Below are 16,602 nucleotides of genomic sequence, written 5' to 3' on the forward strand. Positions count from 1 at the left end.
CTAGCAAAGGAGTTTGAATACAAATGTGGTTTATGTAGATGCTGGTGATCCTATACATCCACAGTTTGATCTAACTTCTGGGCTTCTGTCTCTACTGCCTCTACCAGGTGCTAAACTCTGGGTCTTGTACACACTGAAACTCAAAATAGACTCGAAATCCCAATTGTAACTCATTTGTATTGTCCACATACAATGAGTGTACAAAACATTATGAACACCTGCTCTTTCCATGACATAGACTGACCAGGTGAATCTAGGTGAAGGCTGTGATCCCTTATTGATGTCACTTGTTAAATCTACTTCAATCAGTGTAGATGAAGGAGAGGAAACAGGTTAAAGAAGGATGTTTAAGCCTTAAGACAATTGAGCCGTGGTTTGTGTAGGTGTTCCATTCAGAGTGTGAATTGGCAAGACAAAATATTGAAGTGCCTTTGAATGGGGTTTGGTAGTAGGTGCCAGGCGCACCGTTTTATGTATAGAACTGCAATGCTTCTGGGTTTTTCACGCATAACAGTTTCCCATGTGTATCAAGGTTGGTTCACCACCCAAAGGACATCCAGCCAACTTGATACAACTGTGGGAAGCATTGGAGTCAACAAGGGTTCCTTGAGTGGCGTATAGCGGTCTAAGACACTGCATTGAGTCCCATAGGGTGGTGCACAATTGGCCCAGCGTCGTCCGGGTTAGGGGAAGGTTTGGCCATGGTAGGGGAAGGTTTGGCCGTGGTAGGGGAAGGTTTGGCCGTGGTAGGGGAAGGTTTGGCCGTGGTAGGGCGTCAATGTAAGTAAGAATTTGTTCCTAACTGACTTGCATAGTTAAATAAAGGTTCAATTAAACAAATCAAAAACATGGGCCAGTATCCCTGTGGAACGCTTTCAACAGCTTGTAGAGTTCATGCCCAGACAAATTGAGGCTGTTCAGAGGGCAAAGGGTGGAGAGGGGATGCAACGCAATATTAGGAAGGTGTTCTTAATGTTTTGTACACTCAGTGTATGTACAGCATGAATGGATATCTAGCGTGTGTGCGTGAGCGTGCATGCGTGTGTGTGTGCGAACCTCTGTGTTAAATAAATAAAGGTTATATAAAAATAAATAAAAGTGTCCATCTGGCTGTGGTATAGTCCAGCTACTGGACCCACACCTATAGAGCTGACTCCTATTGATTCTCTGACATGCCTAGAGCTCTTCTGTTATTGGGTGTCAATGGCATGCCTAGAGCTCTTCTGTTATTGGATGTCAATGGCATGCCTAGAGCTCTTCTGTTATTGGATGTCAATGGCATGCCTAGAGCTCTTCTGTTATTGGTTGTCAATGGCATGCCTAGAGCTCTTCTGTTATTGGTTGTCAATGGCATGCCTAGAGCTCTTCTGTTATTGGTTGTCAATGGCATGCCTAGAGCTCTTCTGTTATTGGTTGTCAATGGCATGCCTAGAGGCAAGTATGAGCCTGAGATATTTTATTTTGTCATTTTTATTTAACTAGGCAAGTCAGTTAAGAACAAATTCTTATTTACAATGACGGCCTACACCAGCCAAACCCGGAAAACGCTGGGCCATTTGTGCGCCGCCCTATGGGACTCCCAATCATGGCCAGTTGTGATACAGCCTGGATATGAACCAGGGTGTCTGTAGTGACGCCTCAAGCACTGAGATGTAGTGCCATAGACTGCTGCACCCCTCGGGAGCCAGATAGCCCTAACATGTGGACTGGATTAGACTGGACTGGGCTGTGACTTTATACTTGGTTCTAGAGTTATTTGGAGTGGACTGGGATTGTGAAGTTACTGTAGTATAACAATGGAAGGGGGTTTGAGAGACTAAATCATATTATAGTGTCAAATGTTGAGGTTTAAAGATCATTTCAGTCTGTGAAAAGAGATGAGAAATGGAGAAGAAGAGAGAGATAGAGGAAGGAGAGAAAGAAAGACAGATGTGAAGCCATGGAAATCAAAAGGCTTCCTGTTGCACTTCCACCCCATTCCAACCCACTGCTGATCCCTGGCAGGTTTTCACCACAGACCTTTTCTTCTGATATTCTCTCTCAACTCAATGGCATACCAGCCCTCTACACACACACACATACACACACACACTCACGCACACACGCACGCACGCACGCACGCACGCACGCACGCACGCACACACACACACACACACACACACACACGGGCTTGTGCAAGGGGAGGGAGTAGAGGCACTGTAAGAGTATCTCTCAGGGTAGCTAGTAGGCTTCTGCCTTAGTGGCTGACTTAATGAGTGAGTGAGAGAATGACAGAGGAGGAGTGTACTCTCTCTCTTCTCTCTCTCTCTCTCTCTGCAGAATTCTTCCAGTCCCTCCTGGCAGGCGATTGGAACGGGAACAGCTTTTCTGTGATTCAGGATACACACACAAAGCATTCTGGACACTGTCAGCTAATGCTCTGGGAAGGGAGCAGAGTTTTTGGAAATATGTGGACAGTTTATTGAGTGAAGTTGGAGTGTTTTTGTGAAGTTGGGGGAAGAGGTACATTGAGTGAGTGAAATTAAAGTGAACTTGGGACAGTGTGATAGTTGGACTGGCTTTGTCCTGATTGTTTGGAAGGACTATGGCAGGGGCAGGCATTACCAGGAAGGGTTCTGGAAGACCCTCGTACTACTACAGGTTTCTGGGACGCACTCGTCTCCAACGGCAACGCAGCAGGTCCCGCAGCCGCAGCAGACCAGCAGCCAGCAGGGGTAACACAGACCAATATGATCCCCCCCCCCCCCCCTCTCTCTCTCTCTCCCCTTCTCTCTCTCTCTCTCTCTCTCTCTCTCTCTCTCTTTCTCTCTCTCTCTCTCTCTCACTCTGTCTCTCTCTCTCTCTCCCCTTCTCTCTCTCTCTCTCTCTCTCTCTCTCTCTCTCTCTCTCTCTCTCTCTCTCTCTCTCTCTCTCTCTCTCTCTCTCTTACTCTGTCTCTCTCTCTTACTCTCTCTCTCTCTCTCTCTCTCTCTCTTTCTCTCCCCCTCTCTCTCTTTCTCTCTCTCTTTCTGTCTCTTTCAATTTTCAATTCAATTTCAATTCAAGGGCTTTATTGGCATGGGAAACGTGTTAACATTGCCAAAGCAAAGCAAAGTGAGGTAGATAATATATGAAGTGAATATATAAAGTGAAATAAACAATACAAATTAACAGTAAACATTACACATACAGAAGTTTCAAAACAATAAAGACATTACAAATGGGAAACATATGCTAACATTGCCAAAGCAAGTGGAATAAACGATCACAAATCAACATTAAACACACAAAAGTTTCAAAAGAGAAAGATGTTTGAAATTTCTCTCTCTCACTATCACTCACTATTTAATTCTCTCTGTATGTAAATTATATATCTGACGACTTATTTTCCATTGAAGTGTAAGTCAGACCATTACATTCTCATATCACTCTCTCTCGGTCTCCTCAAAATCAAAACAACAACGCAAACACTTGTGACAACTACAATTGTCAGTGTAGCTAAGAGATAGAGGAAGGAGAGAAAGAAAGTGTAGCTAAGCTGTTGAGTACAACCAGGGCCTGTTTCTGCTTTTGTTATACAGAGGTTTGCATTGTTTATATCTTTGTTTATAGCTTTTATAGGGTCACACACACATCTGTCTGTTGCCTCTGTTATGGCAGAAAACAGAAACGCTCTCTGAGTTGTCATTCAGCAGTTTGCTGTGGGCTGTGTTTGATCAATGAGTTTGTTACGATAATTACATCCACAAGGTTTTCCTTTAACAGAGTACACAACCTACAGGCAGTACACACCTGATTTCCCTTCCCCTGTAGCCTGCTGCTCTTCTTGCTATGTGCTGTATTTATAAGTTGTAGCCAGTTGAAGATGTCAGTTGAGGAAGTGTGTTTATAGTTGGTTCAAGTCGCAGTACATCTGTTAGTGGATACAGATACAAGACAGTTGGGACAGTTAGCGTTCAAACAGACAGACAGGTGGTCGACAGGGACAGACAGAATATGCTCCAGCTGAGCTGATGTAACCAGACTACAGTAGGGATAGTTCCAGGTTCCAACATGCCTGTCGTAATTTCATTGTGAATGTCTGTCAGAAGCTACAGTAAAATCGTTACAAAGGTGTTGTTTCTTTGTGATTTCTAACCTATTCCTGTCTGTCTGTCTGTCTGTCTGTCTGTCTGTCTGTCTGTCTGTCTGTCTGTCTGTCTGTCTGTCTGTCTGTCTTTCAGGATGAGATAATAGGGCTTTGATGTCTCTGTCATGACTTTTTGTCAAAGTGCAAACACTCTCCTAGACACAAAGTGCACACACTCTCCTAGACACAAAGTTCACACACTCTCCTAGACACAAAGTGCACACACTCTCCTAGACACAAAGTTCACACACTCTCCTAGACACAAAGTGCACACACTCTCCTAGACACAAAGTTCACACACTCTCCTAGACACAAAGTGCACACACTCTCCTAGACACAAAGTGCACACACTCTCCTAGACACAAAGTTCACACACTCTCCTAGACACAAAGTGCACACACTCTCCTAGACACAAAGTTCACACACAAATATAAACAAAGACATACACAGTACACAAACAGAGAGAAACAGACATGCACACGCAGACACAAACACACAGACAAGTACATAGATATTCACACACACAACAACAACAAAAACATGTTATTGGTCACGTACACATATTTGCAGATGTTATGGCAGGTTCAGGAAAATGCTTGTATTTCTAGCTCCAACAATGCAGTAATAATACCTAACAATAACAATACGCACATAATTCAAAAAATGTAAAGAAAGAAATTACAAAATTCCAGAACAAGCAGTGTCAGCATCTGTAGAAGCCACATATCTTCAGCTTTTTGAGGTTGAAGAGGCGCTGTTGTTTATTCACAATACTGCCTGTGTGAATGGATGATATCAGGTTGTCAGTGATGTGTACGCCAAGGAACTTGAAGCTTTTCACCCTCTCCACTGCAGCCCATTGATGTGGATAGAAGCGTGCTCCTTCTGCAGCTCCTTCGTTTTGTTATTGTTGAGGGAGAGGTTATTGTCCTGGCACTACCAGGGCCCTCACCTCCTCCCTGTAGGCTGTCTCGCTGTTGTTGGTAATCAGGCCTACCACTCTTGTGTCGTCAGCAAACTTGATGATTGATTTGGAGACGTGCGTAGCCACTCAGTCATGGGTGAACAGGGAGTACAGAAAGGGGCTGAGCATGCACCCCTGTGGTGCCCTCCGTGTTGAGGATGAGCGTAGCAGAGGGGTTGTTGCCTACATTCACCATCTGGTGTCAGCCCGTCAAGAAGTCCAGGACCCAGTGGCACAGGGTGGGGTTCAGACCCAGGGCATCAAGCTTAGTGATAAGCTTGGAGGGTACGATGGTGTTGAAGGCTGAGCTGTGGTCAATGAACAGCATTCTTACATAGATATTCGTCTTGTCCAGGTGCGATATGGCAGTTTGCAATTCTATTTCGATTGCATCGTCCGTGGCTCTATAGGGGCGGTATGCAAATTGTAGTGCGTGTCGAGTAAGTTGGAGGTTATATGATCCTTAACTTGCCTCTCAAAGCACTTCATGATGACAGAAGTGAGTGCTATAGGGTGATAGTCAACACAGTTTACCTTCGTTTTCTTGGGTACAGGAACAATGCTGGACATCTTAAAGCAAGTGGGGACAACAGACTGGGATAGAGAGAGATTGAATAAGTTAATAATACACTCTGATAAAACATGCTCTGAGGACGCATCTTGGGATGCATCTTGGGAACACTCTTAAATGTCTTACTTACGTCAGGCACGGAAAACGAGAGCTCACAGTCCTGGAGAGCGGCGGTGGCCTGCGTCGACGGTTCTGTGTTTTCCTCGAAGCAGGGGAAGAAGGTGTTTAGCTTCTCAGGGAGCGAGGCGTCGGTGTCCGCGACGTGGCTTGCATAATCTTTATAATCATTGATCTTCTGGAGTCCCTGCCACATACTTCTCGTTTCTGAGCCAATGAATTGCGACTCCACTTTGTCCCTGTACTGTCGTTTTGCCTCTTTGATTGCCTTACGGAGGTCATAGCTGGTCTCTTTGTACACGTCCATGTTTCCAGCCACCTTTCTGTGGTTAAATGCGGTGGTTTGTGCTTTCAGTTTTGTGCGAATGCTGCCATCTATCCACATCTTTTTGTCACCGTGGGAACAACATCCTCTATGCACCTCCTGATGAACTCAGTCAACGAGTCAGTGTATACATCGATACTATTCTCTGAGGTCACCCAGAACATTTCCCAGTCTGCGTGATCAAAACAATCTTGAAGCGTGGGTTCCGATTGGTCAGACCAACGTTGAACAGTCCTTACCGCGGGTACTTCTTATTTAAGTTACTGCCTATAGGAGGGGAATAGCAAAATGGTGGCGGGTCAACATATCTGAAGAGAGCGATGATTCCATCAAACAGAGCATGTTACAGTCCCTGATGTCTCTCTGGAAAGAGACCGTTGCCCGGAGCTCGTCTACATTAGTGAATAATATACTCAGAAGTTGTGGATGGTATGCACACCTCCTGAAACTGACTAGAAGCCCACTCCTTCTTCCACTTCTCTGGCATCTGTGTTTTGTTGCAGCCCAGATGATGAATGGAACTGCCTCGCGGAGTTCAGTCAAAGGATCCAATTCAGTCAAATCTCCGGTCAAAATGATGGTGAGTGACTCTCGATCTAATACCAAAAGTTATTTTTGGCTGTAGGTAATAATGCAAGAAACATTCTGAGCAAATAATGTAAGAAATAACACCAAAAAACACCAAGTACTGCAAAGTTGGCTAGGAGTTCAAATCAGGGCGAACATGTCTGTCGTCGCCATCTTGTCACGGTCACGTGGGTGAGTTCCCAGGACAATTGTCCCCCTTGATCTTTATTACACACTTAGCCACAGAACCAGGAGAGCAGAAACAGTAGACAGACGGATAGACAGACAGACAGGAGCTGAAACACGACACAACACACCCACTACCCTACACTGTCCTGCTTTGTGATACAGTATGATAGCAGACATGTGACATAGTGTGAAGATACCGTGCTCTGTGTTTGCATTACGTCTTGTCTGATGTCCCTGGCTAAGTTTGCACTGTTATAGCAAAACATTTGTTTTGTTTGTTTACTAACTTGCCTCTGATGGGGATTTGTCCAATTATGAAGTCGACAAGGAGGAGGGTGTGCGTGTCTGACTGCTTGCTTGCGTGCCCGTGTGTACATGCTTGTGTTTGCTTTATTGATGCCCTATTGAGCCCAGTTCTGCTCGTTAGCGAGTGAATGTCTCTGTCTTTTGTTTGAGAAGAAGAGAAGAGAAGAGAAGAGAAGAGAGGAGAGGAGAGGAGAGAAGAGAAGAGAAGAGAAGAGAAGAGAAGAGAAGAGAAGAGAAGAGAAGAGAAGAGAAGAGAAGAGAAGAGAAGAGAATGGGAGCTAACTCTGTAATCATCCACCCTGTATGTGGTCTCCCCCATTATATACACATGGGTCCTGTGGAACTGCACACAAACATTGCTATTGCTATAGCGCCACTGGTATTGCAGTGGTGTTATAGTCTTGTTTGTTTCGGCCAGGGTCACTGAATCAATTCTAAGGAAAGACTTTGGGAATGGGATGACACTTTTGTGTGTGTGCGTGTGTGTGTGTGTCTGGCCTGCCCTTGTTTGTCTCTCAGTGGAACAGCTCCTATCGTTGCTAGTCTTATCATGTCTAGTCTATTATTGTACCTGAAGGTAGTTTATTCACATTTACATATTCAAACCGGTTGTTATGGCTTCTCTTATCTCACCACCTGGGTACAATAATAAAGTGATTTAATCAGACACACATACAGGCACACACACACACACACACACAGACACACACACACACAGACACACACAGACACACACACACACACACACACACAGACACACACACACACACAGAGACATAGGTAGACACACATAGACGTTTAGTCTGTGAAGGACTTGGCCTGTGAAGCGCTTCAGTGAGTGAGGGATGGAGAGAAGGTGAGAGAGACACAGAGAGAAAGAGAGAGACAGAGAGAGATAGAGAGAGAGAGGTAATTATAGTGTAGTGTATGGTATTGTAGTGTATTATACAGAGCATTTGGAAAGTATTCAGACCCCTTGAATTGTTCCACATTTTGTTACGTTACAGCCTTATTCTAAAATGGATCTACACACAATACCCCATTATGACAAAGCAAAAACAGGTTTTTAGACATTTTTGCAAATTAAAAACTGAAATATCACATTTATATAAGTATTTAGACCCTTTACTCAGTACTTTGTTAAAGCACCTTAGGCAGTGATTACAGCTACAAGCTTGGTACACCTGTACTTGGGGAGTTTCTCCCATTCCTCTCTGCAGATCCTCTCAAGTTTTGTCAGGTTGGATGGGGAGAGTCGTTGCACAGCTATTTTCAGGTCTCTCCAGATATGTTTGATTGGGTTCAGTTCTCTGGCTGGGCCGCTCAAGGACATTCAGAGAGTTGTCCCGAAGTCACTCCTGCGTTGTCTTGGCTGTGTGCTTAGGGTCGTTGTCCTGTTGGAAGGTGAACATTCGCCCCAGTCTGAGGTCCTGAGCACTCTAGAGCAGGTTTTCATAAAGCATTTCTTTGTACTTTGCTCTGTTCATCTTTGCCTCGATCCTGACCTGTCTCCCAGTCCCTGCCGCTGAAAATCATCCCCACAGGATGATGCTGCCACCACCATGCTTCACCATAGGGATGGTGCCAGGTTTCCTCCAGATGTGACGCTTGGCATATCAGACCAGAGAATCTTGTTTGTCATGGTCTGAGTCCTTTAGGTGCCTTTTGGCAAACTCCAAACGGGCTGTCATGGTGCAGAGATGGTTGTCCTTCTGGAAGGTTCTCCCATCTCCACAGAGGAACTCTGGAGCTCTGTCAGAGTGACCATCGGGTCTTGTTCATCTTCCTGTCCAAGGCCCTTCTCCCCCATTTGCTCAGTTTGGCAGACAGCTCTAGGAAGAGTCTTGGTGGTTCCAAATTGCTTCCATTAAAGAATGATGGAGGCCACTGTGTTATTGGGGACCTTCAATGCTGCAGAATTGTTTTGGTACCCTTCCCCAGATCTGTGCCTCGACACAATCCTGTCTCAGAGCCCTACGGACAATTCCTTCCAAGCCCTTCCTCATGGCTTGGTTTTTGCTCTGACATGCACTGTCAACTGTGGGACCTTATATAGACAGGTGTGTGCCTTTCCAAGTCATATCCACTCAATTGAATTTACCACAGGTGGACTCCAATCAAGTTGTAGAAACATCTCAAGAATGATCAATGGAAACAGGATGCACCTGAGCTCAATTTTGAGTCTCATAGCAAAGGGTCTGAATACTTATGTAAATAAGGTATTTCTGGGGTTTTTTCTTATATACATTTGCTACAATTTCTAAAACCAAGTTTTCGCTTTGTCATTATGTGGTATTGTGTGTACAAACATTTCGCTACACTTGCATTAACGTTTGCTAGCCATGTGTATGTGACCGGTACAATTTGATTTGTAGATCAGGATTTGTATTTATTTCAACAATTTTATAATAAGACTGTAATGTAACCAAATGTGGGGTCTGAATACTTTCCGAATGCACTGTATTATGTATTATAGTATAGTGTATAGTGTAGTGTAGTGTGTGTTTGTGTGCTTTTGGTTGTCCTCTCCTATACAGGCCTTAATCTCGTTTTTCACCTTCTCTATCTCTCCATCACACTCTCTATCTCTCCATCACACTCTCTCTATCTCTCCATCACACTCTCTCTATCTCTCCATCACACTCTCTCTATCTCTCCATCACACTCTCTCTATCTCTCCATCACACTCTCTCTATCTCTCCATCACATTTACATTTACATTTAAGTCATTTAGCAGACGCTCTTATCCAGAGCGACTTACAAATTGATGCGTTCACCTTATGACATCCAGTGGAACTGCCACTTTACAATAGTGCATCTAAATCTTTTAAGGGGGTGAGAAGGATTACTTTATCCTATCCTAGGTATTCCTTAAAGAGGTGGGGTTTCAGGTGTCTCCGGAAGGTGGTGATTGACTCCGCTGTCCTGGCGTCGTGAGGGAGTTTGTTCCACCATTTGGGGGCCAGAGCAGCGAACAGTTTTGACTGGGCTGAGCGGGAACTGTACTTCCTCAGTGGTAGGGAGGCGAGCAGGCCAGAGGTGGATGAACGCAGTGCCCTTGTTTGGGTGTAGGGCCTGATCAGAGCCTGGAGGTACTGAGGTGCCGTTCCCCTCACAGCTCCGTAGGCAAGCACCATGGTCTTGTAGCGGATGCGAGCTTCAACTGGAAGCCAGTGGAGAGAGCGGAGGAGCGGGGTGACGTGAGAGAACTTGGGAAGGTTGAACACCAGACGGGCTGCGGCGTTCTGGATGAGTTGTAGGGGTTTAATGGCACAGGCAGGGAGCCCAGCCAACAGCGAGTTGCAGTAATCCAGACGGGAGATGACAAGTGCCTGGATTAGGACCTGCGCCGCTTCCTGTGTGAGGCAGGGTCGTACTCTGCGGATGTTGTAGAGCATGAACCTACAGGAACGGGCCACCACCTTGATGTTAGTTGAGAACGACAGGGTGTTGTCCAGGATCACGCCAAGGTTCTTAGCGCTCTGGGAGGAGGACACAGTGAAGTTGTCAACCGTGATGGCGAGATCATGGAACGGGCAGTCCTTCCCCGGGAGGAAGAGCAGCTCCATCTTGCCGAGGTTCAGCTTGAGGTGATGATCCGTCATCCACACTGATATGTCTGCCAGACATGCAGAGATGCGATTCGCCACCTGGTCGTCAGAAGGGGGAAAGGAGAAGATTAATTGTGTGTCGTCTGCATAGCAATGATAGGAGAGACCATGTGAGGTTATGACAGAGCCAAGTGACTTGGTGTATAGCGAGAATAGGAGAGGGCCTAGAACAGAGCCCTGGGGGACACCAGTGGTGAGAGCATGTGGTGAGGAGACAGATTCTCGCCACGCCACCTGGTAGGAGCGACCTGTCAGGTAGGACGCAATCCAAGCGTGGGCCGCGCCGGAGATGCCCAACTCGGAGAGGGTGGAGAGGAGGATCTGATGGTTCACAGTATCGAAGGCAGCCGATAGGTCTAGAAGGATGAGAGCAGAGCAGAGAGAGTTAGCTTTAGCAGTGCGGAGCGCCTCCGTGATACAGAGAAGAGTAGTCTCAGTTGAATGACTAGTCTTGAAACCTGACTGATTTGGATCAAGAAGGTCATTCTGAGAGAGATAGCGGGAGAGCTGGCCAAGGACGGCACGTTCAAGAGTTTTGGAGAGAAAAGAAAGAAAGGATACTGGTCTGTAGTTGTTGACATCGGAGGGATCGAGTGTAGGTTTTTTCAGAAGGGGTGCAACTCTCGCTCTCTTGAAGACGGAAGGGACGTAGCCAGCGGTCAGGGATGAGTTGATGAGCGAGGTGAGGTAAGGGAGAAGGTCTCCGGAAATGGTCTGGAGAAGAGAGGAGGGGATAGGGTCAAGCGGGCAGGTTGTTGGGCGGCCGGCCGTCACAAGACGCGAGATTTCATCTGGAGAGAGAGGGAGAAAGAGGTCAGAGCACAGGGTAGGGCAGTGTGAGCAGAACCAGCGGTGTCGTTTGACTTAGCAAACGAGGATCGGATGTCGTCGACCTTCTTTTCAAAATGGTTGACGAAGTCATCTGCAGAGAGGGAGGAGGGGAGGGGGAGGAGGATTCAGGAGGGAGGAGAAGGTGGCAAAGAGCTTCCTAGGGTTAGAGGCAGATGCTTGGAATTTAGAGTGGTAGAAAGTGGCTTTAGCAGCAGAGACAGAAGAGGAAAATGTAGAGAGGAGGGAGTGAAAGGATGCCAGGTCCGCAGGGAGGCGAGTTTTCCTCCATTTCCGCTCGGCTGCCCGGAGCCCTGTTCTGTGAGCTCGCAATGAGTCGTCGAGCCACGGAGCGGGAGGGAGGACCGAGCCGGCCTGGAGGATAGGGGACATAGAGAGTCAAAGGATGCAGAAAGGGAGGAGAGGAGGGTTCAGGAGGCAGAATCAGGAGATAGGTTGGAGAAGGTTTGAGCAGAGGGAAGAGATGATAGGATGGAAGAGGAGAGAGTAGCGGGGAGAGAGAGCGAAGGTTGGGACGGCGCGATACCATCCGAGTAGGGGCAGTGTGGGAAGTGTTGGATGAGAGCGAGAGGGAAAAGGATACAAGGTAGTGGTCGGAGACTTGGAGGGGAGTTGCAATGAGGTTAGTGGAAGAACAGCATCTAGTAAAGATGAGGTCGAGCGTATTGCCTGCCTTGTGAGTAGGGGGAAGGTGAGAGGGTGAGGTCAAAAGAGGAGAGGAGTGGAAAGAAGGAGGCAGAGAGGAATGAGTCAAAGGTAGACGTGGGGAGGTTAAAGTCGCCCAGAACTGTGAGAGGTGAGCCGTCCTCAGGAAAGGAGCTTATCAAGGCATCAAGCTCATTGATGAACTCTCCGAGGGAACCTGGAGGGCGATAAATGATAAGGATGTTAAGCTTGAAAGGGCTGGTAACTGTGACAGCATGGAATTCAAAGGAGGCGATAGACAGATGGGTAAGGGGAGAAAGAGAGAATGACCACTTGGGAGAGATGAGGATCCCGGTGCCACCACCCCGCTGACCAGAAGCTCTCGGGGTGTGCGAGAACACGTGGGCGGACGAAGAGAGAGCAGTAGGAGTAGCAGTGTTATCTGTGGTGATCCATGTTTCCGTCAGTGCCAAGAAGTCGAGGGACTGGAGGGAGGCATAGGCTGAGATGTACTCTGCCTTGTTGGCCGCAGATCGGCAGTTCCAGAGGCTACCGGAGACCTGGAACTCCACGTGGGTCGTGCGCGCTGGGACCACCAGATTAGGGTGGCCGCGGCCACGCGGTGTGGAGCGTTTGTATGGTCTGTGCAGAGAGGAGAGGACAGGGATAGACAGACACATAGTTGACAGGCTACAGAAGAGGCTACGCTAATGCAAAGGAGATTGGAATGACAAGTGGACTACGCGTCTCGAATGTTCAGAAAGTTAAGCTTACGTAGCAAGAATCTTATTGACTAAAATGATTAAAATGATACAGTACTGCTGAAGTAGGCTAGCTGGCAGTGGCTGCGTTGTTGACTTTGTAGGCTAGCTGGCAGTGGCTGCGTTGTTGACACGACACTAATCAAGTCGTTCCGTTGGGTGTGATAGTTTCGACAGTGCTGCTATTCGGGGGCTAGCTGGCTAGCTAGCAGTGTTGATTACGTTACGTTGCGTTAAAAGAACGACAATAGCTGGCTAGCTAACCTAGAAAATCGCTCTAGACTACACAATTATCTTTGATACAAAGACGGCTATGTAGCTAGCTAACTAGACTACCTACTGGTTTCTGGCCCAACGCTCTAACCACTAGACTACCTACTGGTTACTGGCCCAACGCTCTAACCACTAGACTACCTACTGGTTACTGGCCCAACGCTCTAACCACTAGACTACCTACTGGTTACTGGCCCAACGCTCTAACCACTAGGCCACCTTTCAGTTAGTGGCCCAACGCTCTAACCACTAGGCCACCTGCTGGTTACTGGCCCAACGCTCTAACCACTAGGCTACCTACTGGTTACTGGCCCAACGCTCTAACCACTAGACTACCTGCTGGTTACTGGCCCAACGCTCTAACCACTAGGCTACCTGCTGGTTACTGGCCCAACGCTCTAACCACTAGGCTACCTGCTGGTTACTGGCCCAACGCTCTAACCACTAGGCTACCTGCTGGTTACTGGCCCAACGCTCTAACCACTAGGCTCTAACCACTAAGCTACCTGCCACCCAAAATGAAGGAAAATATATCAGCAGGCTGTGAAATGGGCTTTTAGAAGTGGCGTCTCTATTGTATTACTTCTCGTTAATGCCGTCTTTGGTGGGCTTATCAATGCAGGGGGACCTTTTCCCACTCCTATCCATAAAATATTAATCACAATTATATTTGTCAAACAAAGGTTTTACTGTGAGTTAAGTTTCAAATGCATTCTGTCATTGCTCAAGTATTTCAACTTATTATAAAAAAATAAAAAATAAACTGACAAATCTAGTTCTCTTCCTCAAATGAAGGGGATGATGGCACAATATTTGTGAGGGAAGGAATCTGATTTAATTGGTCCTCAACTCACAGCTAAGACACTTCATTCAGGATAAATGGAGTTAGCCCTGAGTTAGCCTGCCCCGGAGAAGGTTAGTTCTGAATGCAGGATAGTGGAGTTAGCCCTGAGTTAGCCTGCCCCGGAGCAGGTTAGTTCTGAATGCAGGATAGTGGAGTTAGCCCTGAGTTAGTCTGCCCTGGAGCAGGTTAGTTCTCAATGCAGGATAGTGGAGTTAGCCCTGAGTTAGCCTGCCCTGGAGCACGTTAGCCCTGAGTTAGCCTGCCCTGGAGCAGGTTAGTTCTGAATGCAGGATAGTGGAGTTAGCCTTGAGTTAGCCTGCCCTGGAGCAGGTTAGTTCTGAATGCAGGATAGTGGAGTTAGCCCTGAGTTAGCCTGCCCTGGAGCAGGTTAGTTATGAAGGATTCCTTGCTATAGAAATGTACCTGGCTAAAAGGTGAGCCACATTCATATGACTAGTTATCCCGAGTTGAACTCAAGTGTAAACATACAGTATAGAACACCTGATTGGTAGGATACCCCCTCGTGGTCATCTTGCCAATGACCATAAGAGCTGCCAAGACTGTACAAACAGATCTGGGACCAGGCTAGGCAAAAACCGTGGGCCATGAGACTTGTTTGAGAAGGAGAGAGTAGAACCAGCCAATCATCTCACCCTCTCCAAACGGAAGACTCTTCTGGCGAATCAGAATGCGGAAATCCCGTGCTGGATCTACACTGCCCACCTGTGTGATGCTTCCCTCTCAATTCAATTCAATTCAAGGGCTTTATTGGCATGGGAAACATGTGTTAACATTGCCAAAGCAAGTGAGGTAGATAATATATAAAGTTAATATATAAAGTGAAATAAACAATACAAATTAACAGTAAACTCTATCTCTCCATCACACTCTCTCTATCTCTCCATCACACTCTCTCTATCTCTCCATCACACTCTCTCTATCTCTCCATCACACTCTCTCTATCTCTCCATCATACTCCCCCTCTCTCTCTCCATCACACTCTCTCTATCTCTCCATCACACTCTCTCTATCTCTCCATCATACTCTCTCTATCTCTCCATCATACTCCCCCTCTCTCTCTCCGTTCATTCTCACCAACACACTCACTTTATATCAGTCCACCATCCAGCAGCAGCTGTTGAATGAAGGTTGTGTAACATTCATTTACACACGCAAGCACACACACACACACACACACACACACACACACACACACACACACACACACACACACACACACACACACACACACACACACATACACACACACACACACAGATTGTTGTTTCCTATCCATGTGTGTCACACTGAACTAGCAAGTAGTGAGGAAGTGAAGCAGGCCTGTGTATGGGAAACATGGCTGCACCAACATGGGGCTGAACGATGAGTCAGTTTCCAAAACCCAAGCTCATTTATAGCTAAACACAGGAAACTGGAACACGTCCTGGCTCTGACGCCTGTACTCTGCTGTTATACTGATATACTGTTAGATCATCATGATGTTTAACCCAGGAATTTAGCCCTGGTTGTCGTCATAAAGCCGGTGGCATTAGAAGCTGATCTCTACAGTACCTAAACCAGCCAGGACTAGACTAGACTGGGTGGAGGTTTGAGCCTGGAAGCAGCTTCCTACACAAGCCTGCACTGGCATAGGTGGAGAGGGGCCAGATGACTGAGCACTCCTCAGTCCCAAACAGACTCCAATAACGGGAAGACAGGTGCTGGTTGATTCCCCCTAATCCTGGAGATGTACCCTCAGATTACCATAGGGACCAGAGGGAACAGAGAGAGTGGTTTGACTGTGGGTGTCAGGGGACAGGGAGGTAGAGGAAAGACTGTGATTCTACCCATCCTTCTCTCTCTAAGACCCTCCTGTCAACACTCCAACACACACACACACCCACTCACACTCTGCCCCGCAGTGCATTCGTTTAGTCCATTCATCTTTAAACCTATTAGTTTACTTTTAGCATCTTGTATTCCCTATTTGGGTATGTACATGTTTGTTGTGTGTCTGTGTTGTATAGGCCATGTTGTGTTAGGTGCTGTGTGTTATTGGTTCAGCTCTGTTCTGTGTCACGCAGTAGCATTCTGTCTGTTCTTTATGACACTGTAACATTTTATGTGTTCTATCTGGTTGGACCAGGCCTTGGAAGGTTAGAGGGGTCTCAGACAGCACTTACAAGAATGCTGAACCTATGTTGCTCTCTCTGCAAAAACATCCACTTCCTCCTCCTCTTGCCTCCTCCTGCCCGCCTTTCCCACAAACACACAGACAAAGGCCCTCCGCAGCCAACCTAAACAAGAAATAGGCCCCCTCTCTCACTGTCTCTCTCCCCCTCTCTCTATCTCTCTCTCTCTATCTCTCTCTCTCTCTCTCTCTCTCTCTCTCTCTCTCTTTCAATTCAATTCAATTCAAGGTCTTTATTGGCATGGGAAACATGTGTTAACATTGCCAAAGCAAGTGAGGTA

General features: G+C 46.8%; 1 protein-coding gene across 4 annotated transcripts in view; it reads left to right on the forward strand.

The window, feature by feature from the left end:
- The window catches only part of LOC115126089 (disabled homolog 2-interacting protein-like), a 296,491-nt gene that overhangs the window by 58,173 nt on the left and 221,716 nt on the right, over window positions 1–16,602 (forward strand). Inside the window, exon 1 of one of the 4 annotated variants that reach the window (XM_065017374.1) lies at window positions 2,350–2,714. The exons of the other annotated variants lie outside the window; for them this stretch is intronic. Within the exon in view, the coding sequence (XP_064873446.1) occupies window positions 2,585–2,714 (130 nt within the window). The 5' untranslated portion in view covers window positions 2,350–2,584. Of the gene's footprint in view, window positions 1–2,349; window positions 2,715–16,602 lie in introns of those variants that run through there. 4 annotated transcript variants of the gene reach the window in all.

The sequence above is a fragment of the Oncorhynchus nerka genome, linkage group LG4 (assembly GCF_034236695.1).
Source record: "Oncorhynchus nerka isolate Pitt River linkage group LG4, Oner_Uvic_2.0, whole genome shotgun sequence".
Taxonomy (NCBI): Eukaryota; Metazoa; Chordata; class Actinopteri; order Salmoniformes; family Salmonidae; genus Oncorhynchus; species Oncorhynchus nerka.